This window comes from Mytilus trossulus, chromosome 9, assembly GCF_036588685.1.
Source record: "Mytilus trossulus isolate FHL-02 chromosome 9, PNRI_Mtr1.1.1.hap1, whole genome shotgun sequence".
In the NCBI taxonomy this organism is placed as follows: Eukaryota; Metazoa; Mollusca; class Bivalvia; order Mytilida; family Mytilidae; genus Mytilus; species Mytilus trossulus.
The window spans coordinates 33485564-33506105 of record NC_086381.1 but is presented as its reverse complement, the minus strand read 5'-3'; the positions used below and the strand labels follow the sequence as shown (position 1 = coordinate 33506105).

Below are 20542 nucleotides of genomic sequence, written 5' to 3'. Positions count from 1 at the left end.
AAAATTTACAAATTTTATAAAAATTGCTAAAAATTGATTATATAGGACAATAACTTCTTAGGGGGTCAATTGACCATTTTGGTCATTTTGACTTATTTTTTAGTCTTAAATTGCTGTACATTATTGCTGCTTACAGTTTATCTCTATCTATAATAATTTTCAAGATAATAACCCAAAACAGCAAAATTTCCTTAAAATTACCAATTTAGGGGCAGTAACCTAACAAAGAGTTGTCCGATTCATCTGAAATTTTCAGGGCAGATAGATCTTGACCAGATGAAAAATTTTACCCGTTATTAGATTTGCTCTAAATGCTTTGGTTTTTGAGTTATAAGCCAAAAACTGCATTTTACCCCTATGTTCTATTTTTAGCCGTAGCGGCCATCTTGGTTGGTTTGCCAGGTCACAAAACACAAGTTTTAAACTAATAATGATTCTGGATATGTTTGGTGAAATTTGTCCAGTAGTTTCAGAGAAGAAGATTTTTGTACAAGTTAACTAAGATTTACGAAAAATGGTTAAAAATTTACTATAAAGGGCAATAACTCCTAAAGGGGTCAACTGACCATTTTGGTCATGTTGACTTATTTGTAAATCTTACTTTGCTGAACATTATTGTTGTTTACAGTTTATCTCCATCTATAAGAATATTCAAGATAATAACAAAAAACAGTAAAATTTCCTTAAAATTACCAATTAAGGGGCATCAACCCAACAATGGGTTGTCTGATTCATCTGAATATTTCAGGGTGGATAGATCTTGACCTGATAAACATTTTTACCACATGTCAGATTTGCTCTAAATGCTTTGGTTTTTGAGTTATAAGCCAAAAACTGCATTTTACCCCTATGTTCTATTTTTAATCATGGCGGTCATCTTGGTTGGTTGGCCGGGTAAAAAAAACACAAATATTAATCAAGATACATCAATGATGATTGTGGCCAAGTTTGGTTTAATTTGGCCCAGTAGTTTCAGAGGAGAAGATTTTTGTAAAAGTTAACGCCGGACGACAGACGACGGACGACGGACGACGGACGCCAAGTGATGAGAAAAGCTCACTTGGCCCTTCGGGCCCGGTGAGCTAAAAAAGGGGGATTCCTACCCCCGGACCCCCCTGGATCCGCCAATGCAAAGTTTATCACGGAACATAAAACATTGAAATGAATTGGCAATCAGACAACTATCCACTAGAGACAAAAAAAGACCTAATAGAATATTCTCAGATAAATTATATGGGTGTAAAAAGGGTGCTTTTGATTTGTCTGAACTTATCCTTATGTACCGGTTCATGACTGTTTGACCTCAAATACAAACGAAGTGACTATTTAGTTCTAAAAGACAATATTATAGGTTATGGTTTTGCTATTGAAATTATTAAAATAATGGTAATCTCTCTCATAATTTAGATATTTTCAACAATTCCTAAGACGGTATATATATACCATAGCAACATTTCCCTTATGTCCACCTTATTTTGTTTCAGTTTTGTGGGTTTTAGAATCATTTTCTGGCCAACATCTTCCTGTAACAAGAATGTGTCCCCAGTACACAGATGCCCCATCCGCACTATCATTTTCTATGTTCAGTGAAGAGTGAAAATGGGGGGAAATCTCTAATTTGGCATTAAGATTAGAAAGATCATTTAATAGGGAACATGTATACTAAGTTACAAGTTAATCGGACTTCAACTTCATCAAAAATTACCTCGACCAAAAACGTTAACCTGAAGCGGGACAGACGGACGAACGGTACGACGAACGGACGGACGCACAGACCAGAAAACATAATGCCCATAGATAGGGCATAAATCAAGTGGAACTGCCTTATTTGACTTACCTTCAATGAATTGCCTGTTATTGATAATATAGAAGGTGACTTGTGGCTGAAGAACGTATGCTCTTTTTCTTCTAAATACGTAGGTCTACGTCCAAGGGATGAAATAGCCAGTTCCTCCATGGTCTGTTGTTTAGTATTGACCTCTAGTCAGCTATTGACAATATCTGGTTTTTAATGGGATTTTGGTTACAGTTGGAACATATCCAGTTTTTACAGTTTAATTTCTTGTGCATTCTTGCTACCTATTTCAACAAAAGAATTAAACAAATAAACTAAAATGAAATTGAGTTTTATGTGGTTTATCTTTTTATTGCATCTATTTACTAAGTTTTATTTAAATGTTATAATACAATCCCCATTTCAGTCATTAAAAGTCTTGTTTATGTATTTTGATACATAGTTTCGAGTATAAGCATGTTTTGAAGTGCGACTCTGATGTATGGTATGACACCGATATTCTATAGAAATAGATGCTTTTTGCAGAGATAAAATATTAGATGTACAATTAAATGATGGATAATAGATCGTGCTATGAAAAGAAGAATAAGGATTTCTATTCAAATAAGGATAATATGATAAAAAAAACAATAACAGACCGATCATATATTAATCTAGACAATAGACTTGTAATTAAAAAAATAAATAACACAAAATCATCAACTTACAACATATCAAAACAAACATTGACCTTAGTAACTATTGATATATTAAATGCCCAGCGGGCAATATTACAAACACTTTGAGACAAGAATAAGCATATTAAAATCTATTTGTAAACAATAATAGGGCAGTAATTTTGCCTGGCTCTAGAAAAAATAGAAGTAAAAGTACAGCTTAAAAGAGTTATACTATTTGTACATAGAGCACATTCAAGTCAAACTTTTGTATAGATAGTTCATACAAGTCGGAATGTATGTTAAACTTTTGTATAGATAGTTCATACAAGTCGGAATGTATGTTAAACTTTTGTAAAGATAGTTCAGACAAATCGAAAAGTATGTCAAACAATTGTATATATAAAGATCATACAAGTCGAAATGTATGTTAGACGTTTGTATAACATTATAGAATGCTTGAGTCTGTAAATAATCCTTCCATGAATAGAACGAGCAAAGGAATTGCATCATCGCACTGTAAAGATTTCCAGATTTTACAAATCAGGATGTCTTCCAGTAGCAAATTTCCTTTTAAAATTAATACACGTAGGGAGAATATTCAATTTCTCCATTCAGTCTCGCATAATCTTATAATTTTCACATTGAAGTATTTTGCGGGTTTTTAACCTGAACAAAGCATGCTCCTCCAAACTGATATGTCAACCTCATGATTAGAATACGATTTAAATGTATTTGCGTATCGACATAAATATCATTAAACTAATTTTTTTTTCATGTGCAGTTTATGAGAACATTAATACATCTGAATTTGACTATTTAAAGATTCTTTTATAGAAAATTAAATCCTTTTCAAACGAGTATAAATATAAGTTTATTTATTTATTAAGATTCAGTCTATCCTATTTACAATTTGATTAATTTCTATGGAACGCCATGACTGTCTTCTGATGTTGATTGTTTAATATGTTCGGTGCTTTATCCATTATATTCAGTAGTATGTATATTATGTTCAGTAGATATCCCATTATGTTCAGTAGTTATTACATTATGTTCAGTAGTTATTACATTATGTTCAGTAGTTATTACATTATGTTCAGTAGTTATTACATTATGTTCAGTAGTTATTACATTATGTTCAGTAGTTTTGACATTATATTCGGTGCTTTGATTATTATGTTCAGTAGTTTCATTATTATATGCAGGGGTATCTAAATTATGTTCGGTACTTCTGACTTTCTATTCAGTACATTTTTCATTATGTTCAGTACTTTTGACATTATGTTCAGTAGATTCAATATTATTTGCAGTACATTATGTAATACCTTCAGTAGTCCCGGTTTCTTTATATTCAGTAGATTATTCATTATGTTCAGTAAAAGCATCGGTATTATATTCGGTTCGTTCAACTTTATGTTCAGTGGTTGTATCATTATGATGATGTAGTGAAAGTCGGGAAGTCAATGACGGAAATTGTCGGAAAAAAACGAACGCGGATATTTTTGGCGGACGTTTTATTCATGAATACCTTTACGTGTGATTGAATGAAAATGGAAGAAATAAAAGCAGTTTTAAATCGGTGTGGTTTACGTTCCCAAGTTGGCATTTTCCACCAGGAAAAAATAACTCCTGACTTAATTTGTAAGTTGTCGCTACAATATTTCGCATATTTAGGTATGAACGACAGGAGAAAAATAATGGAATGAAGAATAGCTTGTGTACATTTCAGCAGCAATATTTTGACTAAGAATTATAACAAGTTTTTCATTCCCAAAGAAGCACTGGAATCCTTGCTTGAAATCGATTTAAGATCACTTAACTGTTATGGAAATTAGTGAGATGTTTAGTGTATCGGAGAGTACAATTTATCGGAATATGAAAATGTATAATTTGAGTAAACTTGAATTTTCTAACATTTCTGACGAGGATTTAGATGCTGTTATTGCAAAACAGGTAGTGGAATTTCCTTGCTGTGGAGTGATTCTTCTAAAGCAGATAGTCGCCCAACAAAACATTAAGGTTTATTCCAAAACCTCAGTCCTAAATTGAATATTTTTAAACACTAGTATGTTCCTGGTCCCTTTCCCGGCTTGACGATGCGGTCATTCCGCCGATGTTCAGTACTTCAGTAATTTGATTAAAGTTCGTTATTACGTTCTTACTTGTGTTGTACTTTTACATCACAATCTCATGTTAGGGTTGAGATCCCGCTAACATGTCTATCAGCGTCGTATATTCTGTATATATGATAATGTGTCTGTCTTCAACCAGGAGCCTGTAATTCATTGGTTGTCGTTTGTTGGTGTGTTACATATTTGTTTTTCATCACTAATACGGCATTAGTTAATTCGTTTTAATTGTTTTATAGCTGAATTGCAGTATGGGCTGTGTTCATTGTTGAAGGCCGTAAGGTGACCTATAGTTGTTAATTTCTGTGTCATTTTGATCACTCAGTGTGAAGAGTTGTCTCATTGGCAATCATACGCAGAAATCTTTGTTTTTACATTGACCATTTCAGTGGTATATGGCCGTGTTTTAGGCGACACGAACATACAGGTCATGCATACATTAACTATTTGAAAGAAATCAAATCGTTAACTACTAATGGGTGCCGTAGGTGGTTTACCGGAATTTTCTTAGCATGTTAGAGATAGGGTGTTTATTCATAGAAATGACAAGGAAAGTGTCAAATATTTCATGTATATTTACATAGAGAGCCTTACCTCGGCAGCTTTGCCAAAACAAACCTTCTTTTTATTCTGATAGGTGCCTTCGGACTTTGTGTTTCGAACTGTAGTTCCTTTTTCCATACTACGTATTTATTCTAATTCAAGCTCCATGTGATACAGGAAAATAGTATCTTGGAGCAAGGCTATTTCCTTCTTCTTGGGTTTGGGGGGGGGGGGGGGAGAGACTCCTAGCAAACAACATGTTTATAATGGCATTGTAGATTTTCTGATTAAATAAATGATAAAGTTGCCGATCCGGTACATAAATAGATCGGTTAAAAAGCATTTTTTTAAATTTTAGTTGGAATGGAAAAGCTTAATACGAGGGTTAGAAATTGCGAGCACAAAAGGGGGGGGGGGTTCCACAGGGTACTTTTTTATCTTATGAATTCTACATTTGAAAGGTTAATATACTACATGTATTAGGTAATTAAAAGAGAGAAAAAAACAAATGTGAAACAAATTGTGAATGGTCTTTCTTCCATGCCTAGAACTTGCTTCCATTGAAATTTTGCAAACATCCCAGAACAAATCACATGAATGATTAATTTTGACCATTTGGTATAATATATTCAAATATGATGTAACGTGTTCCGAAATCTATGCAATTTGGGAAACCGCCTAATCCGAACTTTCCGCATCTTAATTATGTTGTAATATGACCCACACACAGGCGGCAAACAGAGGTCTACCCGGGGGTTAACTTCACTATCAAAATACAAGGGGGAGGGGCACTTTAAATTTTAACCCCCTACTTGAAATTATTCAGGTCATGTGAAATTATAGATGACAACTCATCCAAAGCAACGAAAATTCTGACCTAGAATTATCAAAAAAAGATCAGGGGCGGATCCAGCCATTTTAAAAAGGGGGTCCTAACCAAGATCAAAAAAGGAGAGGGGGTTCCAACTACATGTCCCCATTCAAATGCATTGATAGTCCAACAATAACATAAGTCAATCAGTATTTGATTAATGAAGCGATCTTGCTTCTTTCAGAACACATTTTAAGCATACTATGGCTAATAATATCTGTACCAGATCTTTATTTGATTTTAACATATTGATAATGTCAACAATTCCAACTAAATCAATGTTGATCGTATCAGATATCGTGATTTTCAGATCTATTTTAAATGTCTGTAATTATCATATCCACATCGTCAAGCCTGGAAATGGATCAGGAACATACTAGTGCTTAAAAATATCCAATATAGGACTGGGGTTTTGGAACAAACCTTAATGTTTTGTTGGGCTAATATCTGCTTTAGAAGAATCACTCCATAGCAAGGAAATTCCACTACCTGTTTTGCAATAACAGCATCTAAATCCTTGTCAGAAATGTTAGAAAATTCAAGTTTACTCAAATTATACATTTTCATATTCCGATATATTGTACTCTCCGATACACCAAATATCTCACGAATTTCCATAACAGTTAAATCGATTTCAAGCAGGGATTTCAGTGCTTCTTTAGGGAATGAAAAACTGGTTATAATTCTTAGTCCTAATAATGCTGCTGAAATGTACACAAGCTTTTCTTCATTCCATTATTTTTCTCCTGTAGTTCATACTTAAATATGCGAAATATTTTAGCGACAACTTACAAATTAAGTCAGGAGTTATTTTTTCCTGGTGGAAAATGCCAACTTGGGAACGTAAACCACACCGATTTAAAACTGCTTCCATTTCTTCCATTTTCATTCAATCACGTAAAGGTATTCATGAATAAAACGTCCGTCAAAAATATCAGCGTTCGTTTTTTTCCGACAATTTCCGTTATTGACTTTTACTACATCATCATAATGATACAACCACTGAACATAAAGTTGAACGAACCGAATATAATACCGATGCTTTTACTGAACATAATGAATAGTCTACTGAATATAAAGAAACCGGGACTACTGAAGGTATTACATAATGAACTGCAAATAACATTGAATCTACTGAACATAATGTCGAAAGTACTGAACATAATGAAAAATGTACTAAATATAACGTCAGAAGTACCGAACATAATTTAGATACCACTGCATATAATAATGAAACTACTGAACATAATAACCAAAAGCACCGAATATAATGTCAAAACTACTGAACATAATGTAATAACTACTGAACATAATGGGATATCTACTGAACATAATATACATACTACTGAACATAATATACATACTACTGAATAAAATGGATAAAGCACCGAACATATTAAACAATCAACATCAGAAGACAGTCATGGCGTTCCATAAATTTCTATGCCATTTAAGTATTAGTAATTCGAACTTATTTATGGTCTCCTTACAGAAGGTCCATTGTTATTTATTTTAGTGGTATCTTATTTCCGTTTTTTTTTAATTGGACCCTATATGATAGTTCAAACGTAAATATGAAAACTCTATTTTTTCATCCTTATAATTGACTTTTAATTTAAATTTCAGCATGTAAATCCAAGGACATGTTGTTTAAATGTACAGTTTAAATATAAATTTTCAGTTTATGACTACAATAGGTATATTCCCTTATGGTTTGCGAATTTGGATAAAATGCAGCAATGACGTTTGATTTAGATATACAGTTATTTGAACCATTTGACTATTGTCGGGTCCAATTATACCCTAATTATTGAGTCCAGGAAATGTACCCGTACTCGCCATATATCCATACATACAACTATCCATAGAGTGAAATTGAAGTAGAAGTAAGCAATAATAGGCCACCTCTCAATAATAATAAAAACCCATACCGTATAGTCGGATATAAAAAAAAACGATATGAAAAATGTGAAACAATTTAAGTGAGAAAACTAACAGCCTGATTTATAACAAAACAATAAACGAATTACAAATATGAAAGACATGAACCAACGACTTTATTTCTGAACTACTGGCTCCTCTGCGAGGATTATGTGGTTGGTCATCAGATTTGTTCATGCCTTTCCCAAATTGAGTCTTGTTACTAACAAGCAGTTACATTATATGCATAAATTCTTTTAACGATGATTAGTTTTGTTTATTTCATTCTTTTTTTCATCAAATACCAATTCCCTCTAATCTTACTCTTTCAAATAAGTGTTTAACTTATAGGATATACAATAGATACACTAGATGCATATATTGCATTAAAACTTGTTTTTTCTTTAAGATATGGACTGTAAAATGTCATGATTTCGAGGAAAAAATCTAAGAGGCAAAAGATGTTTACATGAAAAAAGGCAATTTAAATGAAATAAACATTAAAACTTGTAATTTAACTTTCAAAATTTAAATCTCGGTAAAGTCTGTAGCTTCAAGATATTTAATTTAAACACAGAAAACCTACGTAATATTTTGTTTAAATCATACAATTGACAGACATTCCAATTACAATGTATACTTTTCATAGTAAACAAAACATAGGATTGTTGAATTTAAATGTAGTTTTAGCAGACAAAAACAAAAACATTTCCATATTGGGTTTTTATAGATATCAAAATTTCTGATTTCAGCTTTAACATTATGAAAAAGGCAATTACCTCGTTTTGATGTAACAGGTCTCCATTGTGTAGACCCCCCCCCCCTAAAATGTCTAGTCTAAAAAGTAACAACAAAACAGAAACCATGTAAAACAAACTACAAAATACACGACCATAACTGAGGAAGTTGACTATATGTAAACTATCTAGATGTCAAAATACACAGGCCATTCTGTATTACTAAACAAATTGATATTGTCTCAAAAAAAGGTATTCCACTATAAATGTTCTTCAAAGAATCATAAAAACAGTCCTAGTAACACTTAAGTCCTATACCATCATGCGCACGGAAGACACTCCATGGAAAAGTAAATTAACCGATCTGGGATTCGGCAACTCAGTACAACATAAACAAGCTGAACCTATGCAACGCGGTACCATCAATACTAGATGTACTAGATTGGAACTGATAGTAATTAGAAAGAGAGCACATTGACACGTGCTTGTTTTCCCATACCATCTACAAAATTATAGTCATTGACCAATCTATTGAAACATAGCACGTGATGGTCAAAAGACTTCGACGAGGAGGCAATTTCCTTGGTTATTCACATCAAGAGCAAGACAGTATTGGGTATTAACTTCAAGAGCAAGATGGTATACGAATAAAATTGAGAATGGAAATAGGGAATGTGTCAAAGAGACAACAACCCGACCATAGAAAAAACAACAGCAGAAAGTCACCAACAGGTCTTCAAGGTAGCGAGAAATTCCCGCAAGAAAGATTTCTTATGAAAGGACCCGTTCATCTCGTTTTCTGGTTCCTCAGAGACCATCATAATCTGAAATGGACTGCCGCAACGATTATTTTGATATGAGCGTCACTGATGAGTCTTATGTAGACGAAATACGCGTCTGGCGTACTAAATTATAATCCTGATACTTTTGATAAATATTATTGAGTGACACAACCATTGAATCATACAGAAGAGGTGTATAAGATGTATATTTTCGTTAGTTGTTAAACCATCTTATTCTAAGCTTTATTTCAAAATTACACAGTCGCGCTGTATAGTTTGCACTTATTTTTACGTGTGTTTTTCCAAAACGAAGACACGTACATAACCAGTACGAAATATAACTCAGTACTTGAAAATGATATTACAAGTTAAATAAATGTAGATTAATTTTGCCAACAATATAATAAAGACCATTATTTTTATATAAAAAAATAGAAACTATACAAACTATTTGTAAAATATGTAAATTCTTACCATGAATTTTCTCGTTGGTGTCCAGTATAAATAAACTGAGATGGACATTAAAGTAATTGATCATATTAACTTTCTTCACATCCCATAAATGTATATTGCACAAAAGATATCAATTAACAGATATATGTAATAGGTAATTTCTTAAACTAACAGGATTAAACAGAAAATTATACTTACTTCAAAAAGGTGACTTTTCACTCCTTAATATCATTTAACATGGATTAGTAAAAAAACATCAAGATTCAATACAAAAAAGAGGTACATGTAATATCCGTTGAAATTCGTGAAGCGAGAAGTTTTGTTCCGACATGTTTTCTTCAATTACATCTTTTATTGAATTCTTTGATATTTTCTATTTAATTTTATTGAAGTGTTTGAATTTAAATTTCTTATATTTGTATTTAAAATGTGTATAATGATATTTCATGTTGTTCCTTAATTAAATTAATTAATAAACCGTGTTTAAACATTGTAACGTTCATGTCAAAGTACGGGAGTCGTAAAAACTGAAATATCTAACCTCCCAAAAAACATCCACTTTATAATGAATAAGACAAGTATCAAATTTTGTAAAGTTTAATACTTTAATGCTTGTCATAAATAAAATTAAAACCATATTAAGTCTAAAAGCATGCTGTCCTAGATTTTTTATGAGGTCGAAATGTCTTTCTGAAAGTATGAAAATAAAAAATAAACTAGCAGAAATGTTCTTAATTAACCTTTGGGAACTCTTTATAAGTAGATTTATATATAAACACTATAAATTGTTCTATACATTAGGAGTTACTATTGTATAAATTAAATTATCATAACTAATCTGCCAAAACTGACTTTTCAAACCATGATTCACTGAGGCAGTTTATAACTCTGTATTCTGTGCTTTTACAAATTCGCTTTTGTGCTACTAAAATGTACCACTTATTAGGTACCGCTACCGTTGGGCTAGCGATTCCGAGAAAAACAATCCGCCCGCTTGATTCATGAACTGGCATGCATTAAACAAGTATTTTTTTTTTTAAATAATTTAACATTGAAAAACAGACAATGAATGTTGACCTTTGAGATTTTGATTATATTCTTTTTAGGCTTTTGCGATCTTAAACACCTTATTTGTTAACATCCCGAATTTTGGGTTCCTAGCGTACCTGTTTCAGAAAACATTTTACGACTAAGATTGATCGTAAGTAAACTGCATTGCTCTTAACATACAATCAATCTTAGTACTAAGATATTTTGTGAAACCAACTCCTGGTGAACCTGTTGAAGGTCACTTCTGGAATACGCGTCATGCGTGCTGTCTGAGATTTAATGTCTCAAGTTTAATTTGGTCATTCAATAATTGGACTTTAAATAACCCGTCTACAAGATCTACCCCATGGCAAAGTTTAGACCCATTGATATGAACCGCTTGATATAGACTGTATTGATGTTGTGGTATTAAAAACGAAGGTCAGATAGGGACTTTGAATTTAATAAATTGAGTGTTTTTGTAAACAATCAACAGGAAACAGTGATAACAACGACCATTACATAACAACTCAAGGAGGTATTGAATAAAGTCAATGGGATAGTCGTCTTTAATATGGACGAAATAGTTGTCGCTGAACGTTATATACAAACAACAATTATTGATTTTAAGCAACGAGACAATACACAAATAACACAAAAAATTAATACGTATACTATAGGAATATGAACTTGATCTTGTCCTTTTGTTTTCTTATAAAAATATTAATGTGAACTATGGACTGCGAAATATTGTTTGACACATTCAACATTCGAAATATCATTTGTTATATTTAAATTTTGATTGATTGGGAGTTTGCTTAACACCACTTCAACACAAAAGGCTGTACTGCGGCGATAATTTTCTGGCAAAAAAATACCTGATGACCAATTAATTATTAATATATTTTTTCTCTGTTGCCTCTACATGTTTTCCCGACTAAGACAGTCTTTTCTGTGACGGAATCACGAAAATCCAGATGAATTTTACCAATAGGGTCATTCCAATGACGAAAGTAAGCCCCTACACTACCAATAATTTACCCATACTTTTTTGGTACATTTCTACCCTCGTGCATATCAGTACTGCAAGGAAAGACTGAAAACTTATAATGTTATACTTTCAATGAAATCAGTACTGATTTTGTCAGTACTATTTCAGTACTGATTTTGTCAGTACTGTTTCAGTACTGATTTTTTCAGTACTGTTTCAGTACTGATTTTTTCAGTACTGTTTCAGTACTGATTTTTTCAGTACTGTTTCAGTACTGATTTTTTCAGTACTGTTTCAGTATTGATATTTTCAGTACTGTTTCAGTACTGATTTTGTCAGTACTATTTCAGTACTGTTATTTTCAGTACTTTAAAGTACTGATTTTTTCAGTACTGTTTCAGTACTGATTTTTTCAGTATTGTTTCAGTACTGATTTTTGCAGGACTGCCTAAGGACTGATTATGTCGGTACTGTTTAAGGACTGATTTTGTCAGTACTGTATCAGTACTTTTAGTGAATTGATTTTTATTAGTAATGGTTTAGTGATCTTCTGTTTTTAATGAATACTTACTTTTCAGTTTTTTTTATATTTATCAATATCAGAAATGTGTTTATTTATGTATAGCTGTATTAGTTGATCTTGGTGTGTTTCTTTGTTGTGGTTTTTTTTTTAAATTTGAATGCATATTCTTTTGAATAAACTGAGATCTGAAAACTAACAAATTAGGTAAGTATAGAATGGTATATTGTGACATGTTGACGGCTTTTTTAATTCATTTTCTTATATATTGTATCTTGTGTAGACACCTCAGATTCAATATTAGGCTGTATTATCGGAGAAATTTGGACAGATGTACATCTGTTTGGGTACAATGGGTATTAAAATATAGTTTTGATTATTCTGTGATAATATTTCTACTTGTAGTATTCAACATGTCTACGCCTAGATTCAACTGTTGAGATTGATTTATCAGCGACGTGAAAAAGACTAAAGAAATGTCTCAAAAAATATTTCCCATATAAAACAAACTATTCAGGTAAAACAACATAAAAGAGGGACGAAAGATACCAAAGAGACAGTCAAACTCATAAATCGAAAATAAACTGACAACGCCATAGCTAAAAATGAAAAAGACAAACAGACAAACAATAGTACACATCATGACACAACATATTAAAATGAAGAATAAACTACAAGAACCCCACGAAAAACTAGGGATGATCTCAGGTGCTCCGGAAGGGAAAGTAGATCCTGCTGCCTATGTGATAACAAATCCGGTAAATTGTCTAATTTGGTAGGTCACATTCATGAACTCGTGATGGCGTCCGTAAAATTTACGAAATGTAACATGTTAAGCAGTTTATCAGATTTTCTTATGTAATTGTTTGTGCTTTCGGATCAGCTAATTTAACTCTCGGATTTTTTGTAGTGTTCGCTATTGTTTTAATTTTAATGTTGTTAAAAATGCCCTTTAGTGAGTCTTAATTGTCTCCTTGATTCTGGTTGTTATTGTCGTTCTGTGTTCTGCATATAGTTTTATATAAAGCATTAGGCACCAGAGAGATTCACATTGTGGTTTGAGGCTCACATTGAACATATCGATTTGTATAAAAAAAAAACCGACAGTTTATACATATCTCACAACATTATAAACCTTTATAATGTTCATTTTGGAATTTCGCCATTGCCTAAATCCATATGATGATATTTTGGGCAATGTATCAACATAAAACAGTTAATATCTCTTTCACTTCTTTTAACATTACTGTTATTTTTTATTGGTGATAACTAGTGATTCAATAATATACTCTTTTGCAATTGTTTTTATATAACCCTATAGTTTACGACAAAAATAGCCAATATTTTCATGTTGATAATTTTGTAAAATTTCGAATGAGTTTTTACTTCACATTTTCTTTTCTTAGTAAGAGATTCAGTACATGAAACACTGAGAGGATTTTTGAGAAAAATTTAAATATCCCAGTACCAGGTCATGATGAAAGGATTATGTCAGTTGTTTTCCAGTTTCTGTATTATATGATGTGTCTGAAAGGTTATTTTGTAAGATCATACGGTTTGAGAACTTTCAATATTTTTTTTTATTAAGTAATTTTAAATATAAGTTTTCAAAACGATTTGTAATCTTGATTTTCGGCAGCAACAGCAAACGCCATTTCATATGGATGAACCCACTCTAACTTTTCCAGAAAAATTGTCTTCAAGCGCCTCTACATTTTGTATATATTATTAATTGCTTTTAAATTATTTAAAACATTATTTCTGTAGGTATATAGTTAAATTCAGAAGAAACTTAATTAATATGATACAATTGTGAAATTAATTAATAAAACAAATAGAGGAACACTCAATTTTGTTTTGATCATGGTAAACTTTATTGTTCCCTCCCCCCCCTGTCATCTTTCCTTTGAAACGCCTCATAAATAGCCAGTTTTCTGGCTGGTATCTTTTCTTCTATTGAGTCATATAGATTTCTGACTCTGGTCCAGAAGGTACCTGGGACAATGCTACCCCTTCTTTGTACAATTCTCTGAAAGAAATTAAAACACATATATACGTTATAATGTCAACTTAATATATACAGAACATTTTACTGTTATAATCGATCTATCTCTCTCTTTATATATGTATAGTAGCAGGGGTTCAAATCCCGGCGAGGGAAGAACAAAACATTTGCGAAAGCAAATTTATAGATCTAACATTGTTGGGTTGATGTTCAGACGAGTTTTATATACATAATGTTCACGACCATGTACAATGTATCACAATTTTTGCTGGTGCTCCGATGGATAAATCTGTGGTAGTTCAGACTGGCTCAGACATACTTATAAATATATATATATATGTAGAGAGAGAGAGACAGACAGAGACGATTATCAGATTAAAAGTCCGAGCCTTTAAAATACCATTTTTTTATATCAATTAGTGCAGAAAGGTATAAATTGTCAGAGAATGGTTGTTATATTTGATGTCTTTCGTGTGTGATTTTCATTACTAGCTAGTACAGTTTCTTTATATGATTAAATGTATAAATAATTAATTTGAAAAAAACGTGAAGGTACAAAACGTCATGAGATTTGCGAATGCGATTAAATTCTATTTTGGGCACTCTGGTATTAAACTGTGGTTCCATCCGTATCTTTTGGTTCAAACCTGAGAGGAGCCGATGTCATTCTTGCTTTCATTAAGCTTAAAACTGTTTTAGATATGAGGAAAAGACTAGTAACAAAATGATAAACATATCATCATGTTTTTCTCTGCAAATATTGTAAAATATCAGACGCTAAAAAAAAGTGTACACTGTTGCTTGTAGCTGATATTTTACGATATCAGTATGTAGAAAACCGATAATCTATAATTATTTAGTTCTTTTCCTTTATCTATGTTATATCTTTTCCAGTGAAAATTATAATTATCCATGTTTGCCTTCTCTTAATTATGCGTTTGTATCTCGAACAAATCATATTCATAAATACTTATTCAAATTATTATGAAGAAAACTTACCATTATCAATACTACTTTTTTTCTATATCCTACTGTATTTACAGTGGTTTGGTGCAAGGTACTTGCAAAGCTTTTGAATAATTTTCTGGTTATTTGCTCCCTTCCCATTTCCATATTTTTCTTTAGCTACAAATAATACATAATATAATAGAATAATTTAATTTTGGATGTAACACGTCTTCATATTGGCTGACTTTATTGTGTTATCAGCCCATAGACATAATTTAGTCATGAAAAAAATAAATACAGAGAGAAGGGAGACTCAGTGTGTACAATACAATCACATATGTATGTCTCTTTTGCTTTAATTTTTTTTATGGAAGTACTTGATTCTCTTTTCTATTTCTGATAAATTTCAGGCATTTATCAAATCGAAATTATTCAAAATAACGCATTTTTATCATATTGAAACTTAACGAATACAGTTTATGATTCCATTAGGACAAAGAAGATAATCGCAACTTTAAACCATCACTGCACCACTAGAGAGATACGAATTATTGTCAAAATGTGGTTATAAGCATTTTGAAAAAGTTACATAACACTATTTTAAGAACCAGCTAAAGTAAAAAAAGAGAACGAAATTCAGGACGTCATCAACGACACATTTATAGTTTAAAACAATTTTTACCTTCAAAAATATTATATTGCTATACAATAAAAGTGTTATTGCATGAATATATCCAGTAAGAACAAACAATTTGTTGCTAATTTTTTTGGCTCAGTATATACATGTATCATGCTGATGTATAAAGACAGCCCTTATTCAAAATATATCTTACAGTTCTGTACATAGCAGGTCTATACTCCATACTAAACTTCTTTCTTATATGCTGTTTGGCCATTCTAACTTCAAGTGCAGTAGGGGTTCTGTTCATTTCCAATTGGATCAGCTGCTTTATTTCGTCCTTTAAACCATGATAAAAATGCATTATTTTCCTGCATTTTTTTTATACTGATAAGCTTAAGATTGATTACATGTGAAAATTACAACTGAGTATAAATAAAATGTCCAAGACTGCACAGTATACAAAAAAACACAATATATTCATTTATTTTTTCATTCCAACAAAGTTAATGTTTTTGACCCTGATATGAATTTAACTCTAAAACTGCACAATTAAGGACAAATCTATAATAATGATCGTAATTTACTCCAATAATGCATAATTTATAAGAATTAAAATTAAAAATCTTTGGATCCTTTGAAACTAAAATACACCAACATTGGACCATAAACTTGAACATTTATTTTGACTCATTTGAAAGGGGACCACATAGTAAAATTTCTTCCTTTACAACGAACTTGCATAATAACCGTTTTGCTATATTGATGGCGCCAGCAGAATAGCAATAGCTAAATGAATACGCTATTTTTTATCAGTTTTATTGAAGGCAGCTTATTCGGAGTCGTCATAGTAATAGTAATAAATTTCTTATTTCCCCGGCGCTGACCAAATGGTCATTTAAATAAAAACAAGATCTAAAAAGAAGTATAAAGCTTATTACACAAAGTTGTCATGCTATACTTACAATGAAACAGTCTGACACATTGAAAATGTCTGTACCAAACGCCGCCTTGGCAATTACATTCAACTCTTGTTGAACTGCACCCTCAATGCGGAACTTTTTTTCCTTGTCAATTTTTTGGTGTAATTCTTTAACTGATTGTTGTATTTCCAGGATGTAATCGAATAAATTTCTTCCTAAAGCAATGGAAAAATAGCAGAAAGATAAAAAAATGTTTATTAGCGGTAGATTGATGGTATACCGTCATCTTGCAGTGTACAATCACAGAACAAAATCGGTCTAGTTATTTTCCTTAATCTGCAAATTTGGAGGAAGATTTGCAATTCAATGGTTAGACTGTTTTTCTTTCTAAAGAAAACTTGTTAATTAATTATATTAAACAAAATATTTTAACAAATATCAATTTTTTGGGTTCTAAAATCATTTTATTAAATAAGCCATTTAAGGGGAGATAACTCTTTTAGTACAAAATTTATACTGGACTAATTGGGGATTTTTTTTATTTTTACTTGTAGCAAGGAAACAAGTTCGGTGACACAATATTTTCTTTTTATTTTCTTAAAACGTATTGATGAAACATATCTTCTCACAATTTATTTCAAAATTCTATCTTACAGATTTCTTTTTATGCACACTATTGTGTTTTTTCATGATTGATTTATTGTGGAAGGAAGAGAAGCGACACCCACAATGAGGTCTTCTCGTTTAATTTAATAATCTTTATTTGTCATATAAGTAACATTATACTTGTGACATAAACAAAAGTAACAACAACAATAAAATAACTGAGTTGAACACACACATATCTATATATATACAAGTAAAACTAACTAAGAGTCCCCTGTCCTCAGCTCTAAAGACTGTTTTATAAAGGAACCTGTTTTTTTCACTTGGTTTATATTAGAAGGATTTAGTAGAATTACTAGTTTTTGTGTATCAGATAGATTTGGAAACATAGGATTATCTATTGCCATGTCATTAAAAAGTTTTATACGTAAAACGTTATTAATTTGGCAGTGGAGGAGAAAGTGATTTTCATCTTCTAAGGTTTTACAAGTTGGACATGTTCTATTGTCTCGAGGTATAGTATGGAATCTGAATAATCATAAGAATAGATGACAAATGCGACTATGCATGTTACCTATAGGACACAGAGGCATGATGATTGATTTATTGTGGAAGGAAGAGAAGCGACACCCACAATGAGGTCTTCTCGTTTAATAGTATAGAAGAGCTGTTGACATTTGAGATGTATTTTATTGTTCTGTCGTGCAACACGTAAATATCCCCTGTGTTTATAACCATGATCCTTGGTATGTAAAAAAAAATGCAAAATCAGTGTGAACAGAACAATTTTGTTATATTTGATATTTGTCAGCTAAAACAATATGTCTAAGGAATAAAACAAATAGGTTTTGATTTATACTATAACTACATTTAATGCAGTGCTAACGTCGTTTAACAAACACATTAATTCAAATAGTTTGGACTTGGTGACACGGGAAATTTAGAGTTCGTTTCAATCTGATTTTAAAAATGTGTTATGTCAATGCATTATACATCTATCAGTTGAAGAGTATGATAATTCTTCAAATAACTGCAGAATGTTTTGTGCACAAATAGCTCAAATAACACGAGACGGAGATTTTAATAATTTGATACCTTGCCGTGGACAGTAACGTAAATACTGTGTTTGACGTTCATAAAGTTGAATTTGTTTATATTGTGAGAGTTACATGTGGAAAACAATTATTTTTATCTCTGCACCGGTATCCCCTATCCGACTAAATATAGAAATGTACAAGTCTGTGGTTGAATATGTCTTTTACACTGTGGTACATAGAATTGCGACCCTAAATTGAGAATGAGTGACTTATGATCTACCTTAATCCTACGTCTATATCTGTTTATGTAAGAGGTTAATAAAAACGAAGTTATACAAAAAGTCTTTATACAATTATTTTTTCTTTTGTATGAATGGACTTTTATTGAAATTTGAAGTATGGAAATTTGAAGCAGATATTTTATTTTGCTGAGTTGTAAGTATATGCACTATATAAATATGGTTGTAGTATAACTATTATTCTATGTAAGCAGTCACGCATACTAAAACATATTTTGTCTTCTTAAATGTGATTGTAGCACTTTTTCAGGATGTGGATGTTATGAGCGAAGTAATTTATCCCTATAAAATCAACATATTCCTCGTTCTCCTTGATGAATAAACTTGACTCATACCTGTATTAAGTCTCAGTGTGGATTCTGGTGTGTCTGGTATTATATCTTCCAGATCCTTAAAAGAATATAAAATACAATTAACTTACAGTTACACCCATTTATATTCAACTTTTTAAAAATATCCTTGCATTCGCGGTCAACTTAGTGCAAATGTTTTTATTTCAACAAAACTATGCATACCGGATAAAACGGACGAACGAGATATATTGAAAAATTAAAGGCGACAATAATAAAACATGCAGTCGCATAAATATTCAAAATGATTCTGTGTAACTGTTTTTGGTTTGTTCTTCAAAATGCCAACAAAGGGCAATTTCTGGTCTGAATTAGAGCTTCTCCGTTTTATCCGTTAAACGTCCGGTAGAAGTCTGCAGTGGCGGATCTAGAAATGTTCATAAGTGGGGGGCCACTGACTGACCTAAGAGGGGGCACGCTTCAGTGATTCCCTATATAAGCAACCAAATTTTTTTTCAAAAAAGGGGGGGCCCGGGCCCCCAGCCCCCCCCCCCTAAATCCGCCTATGGTCTGTTAGTGCATTCATCTTCCAGACCTCCAACGGATGTATAACGTACGCTTAACGGACATGCAACGGATATGGACGGGTGTCTAACGGATAAGAACGGACGTCTTACAGACATGCATTGATTGAAAAAACAGTTATCAGTTAGGCGACAGTTCGAGCTATCCGCTAAGGTGTGATCAAAGCTTAAGGAAACGCATAAGAAAACACTTAAGTCTAAAATAGTTAAAAATCAATCGAAAGTATGGATTTTTTGCAAAACATTAATAGTTACCTACAATTAAATTGATTGATAACTATATCAGTAATAAAATACTAATTATTCGTTTATTTATTGCTAAATATTAACGGTCATCATAATTTTCTTCAAATGACGTATAATCAACAAATCAAGAAATAACAATGGGAAGTAAACCATTTAGATCTGTATGTTGCTAATCAGATGAGTTTTAATGACAAGAATGACATCTATTCTCGATAAATCTTTAGGTTCCGGGGGCTTCGCTACCTAGCTCTAGCCCACTACAGCAATTGTTTGACATTGAACCGTTTTGGGGATCCCTGGATTCCTCGCCAATATTGGGGTGCACATGTAAAAATTACATAGCTACCCCACTGTATCTTGTACAAATAAAAAAAATTATCAAACTAATTTATGATACTAAAAGACATTTAACATACCCTGTCACTGCTCCTATCCTGATTGGACACTGTTGGTGACATAGACAATGAGGAATAGTCATCTTCCTGTAAGAAAAAAAAATGGGATAATAAGACTTTTATATCATTAGGTAGACATCAAGTTTCTTTGGGGGAAATAAAAG

At 31.9% G+C, this 20542-nt stretch overlaps 2 protein-coding genes across 3 annotated transcripts in view; both read right to left on the bottom strand.

Moving 5' to 3' along the window:
• Window positions 1–10181, bottom strand: part of LOC134685601 (uncharacterized) — a 61612-nt gene extending 51431 nt beyond the window's left edge. The window contains exons 1-2 of one of the 2 annotated variants that reach the window (XM_063545503.1): window positions 10085–10181; window positions 1838–2079 (exon numbers count right to left, since the gene is read on the bottom strand). In XM_063545503.1, the coding sequence (XP_063401573.1) occupies window positions 1838–1957 (120 nt within the window). In that variant the 5' untranslated portion in view covers window positions 1958–2079; window positions 10085–10181. Of the gene's footprint in view, window positions 1–1837; window positions 2080–9907; window positions 10044–10084 lie in introns of those variants that run through there. The other variant, XM_063545502.1, reaches the window with a different exon arrangement.
• A 4025-nt stretch (window positions 10182–14206) lies between these two features.
• LOC134683832 (uncharacterized) lies at window positions 14207–20460 on the bottom strand. The gene is made up of 6 exons (XM_063543140.1): window positions 20400–20460; window positions 19199–19253; window positions 16964–17136; window positions 16213–16338; window positions 15431–15556; window positions 14207–14455 (listed from the first exon to the last, which is right to left on the bottom strand). The coding sequence occupies exons 1-6, from the start codon at window positions 20439–20441 to the stop codon at window positions 14300–14302; spliced, it is 678 nt and encodes a 225-aa protein (XP_063399210.1). The 5' UTR covers window positions 20442–20460; the 3' UTR covers window positions 14207–14299.
• Between the last annotated feature and the right edge of the window lie 82 nt (window positions 20461–20542).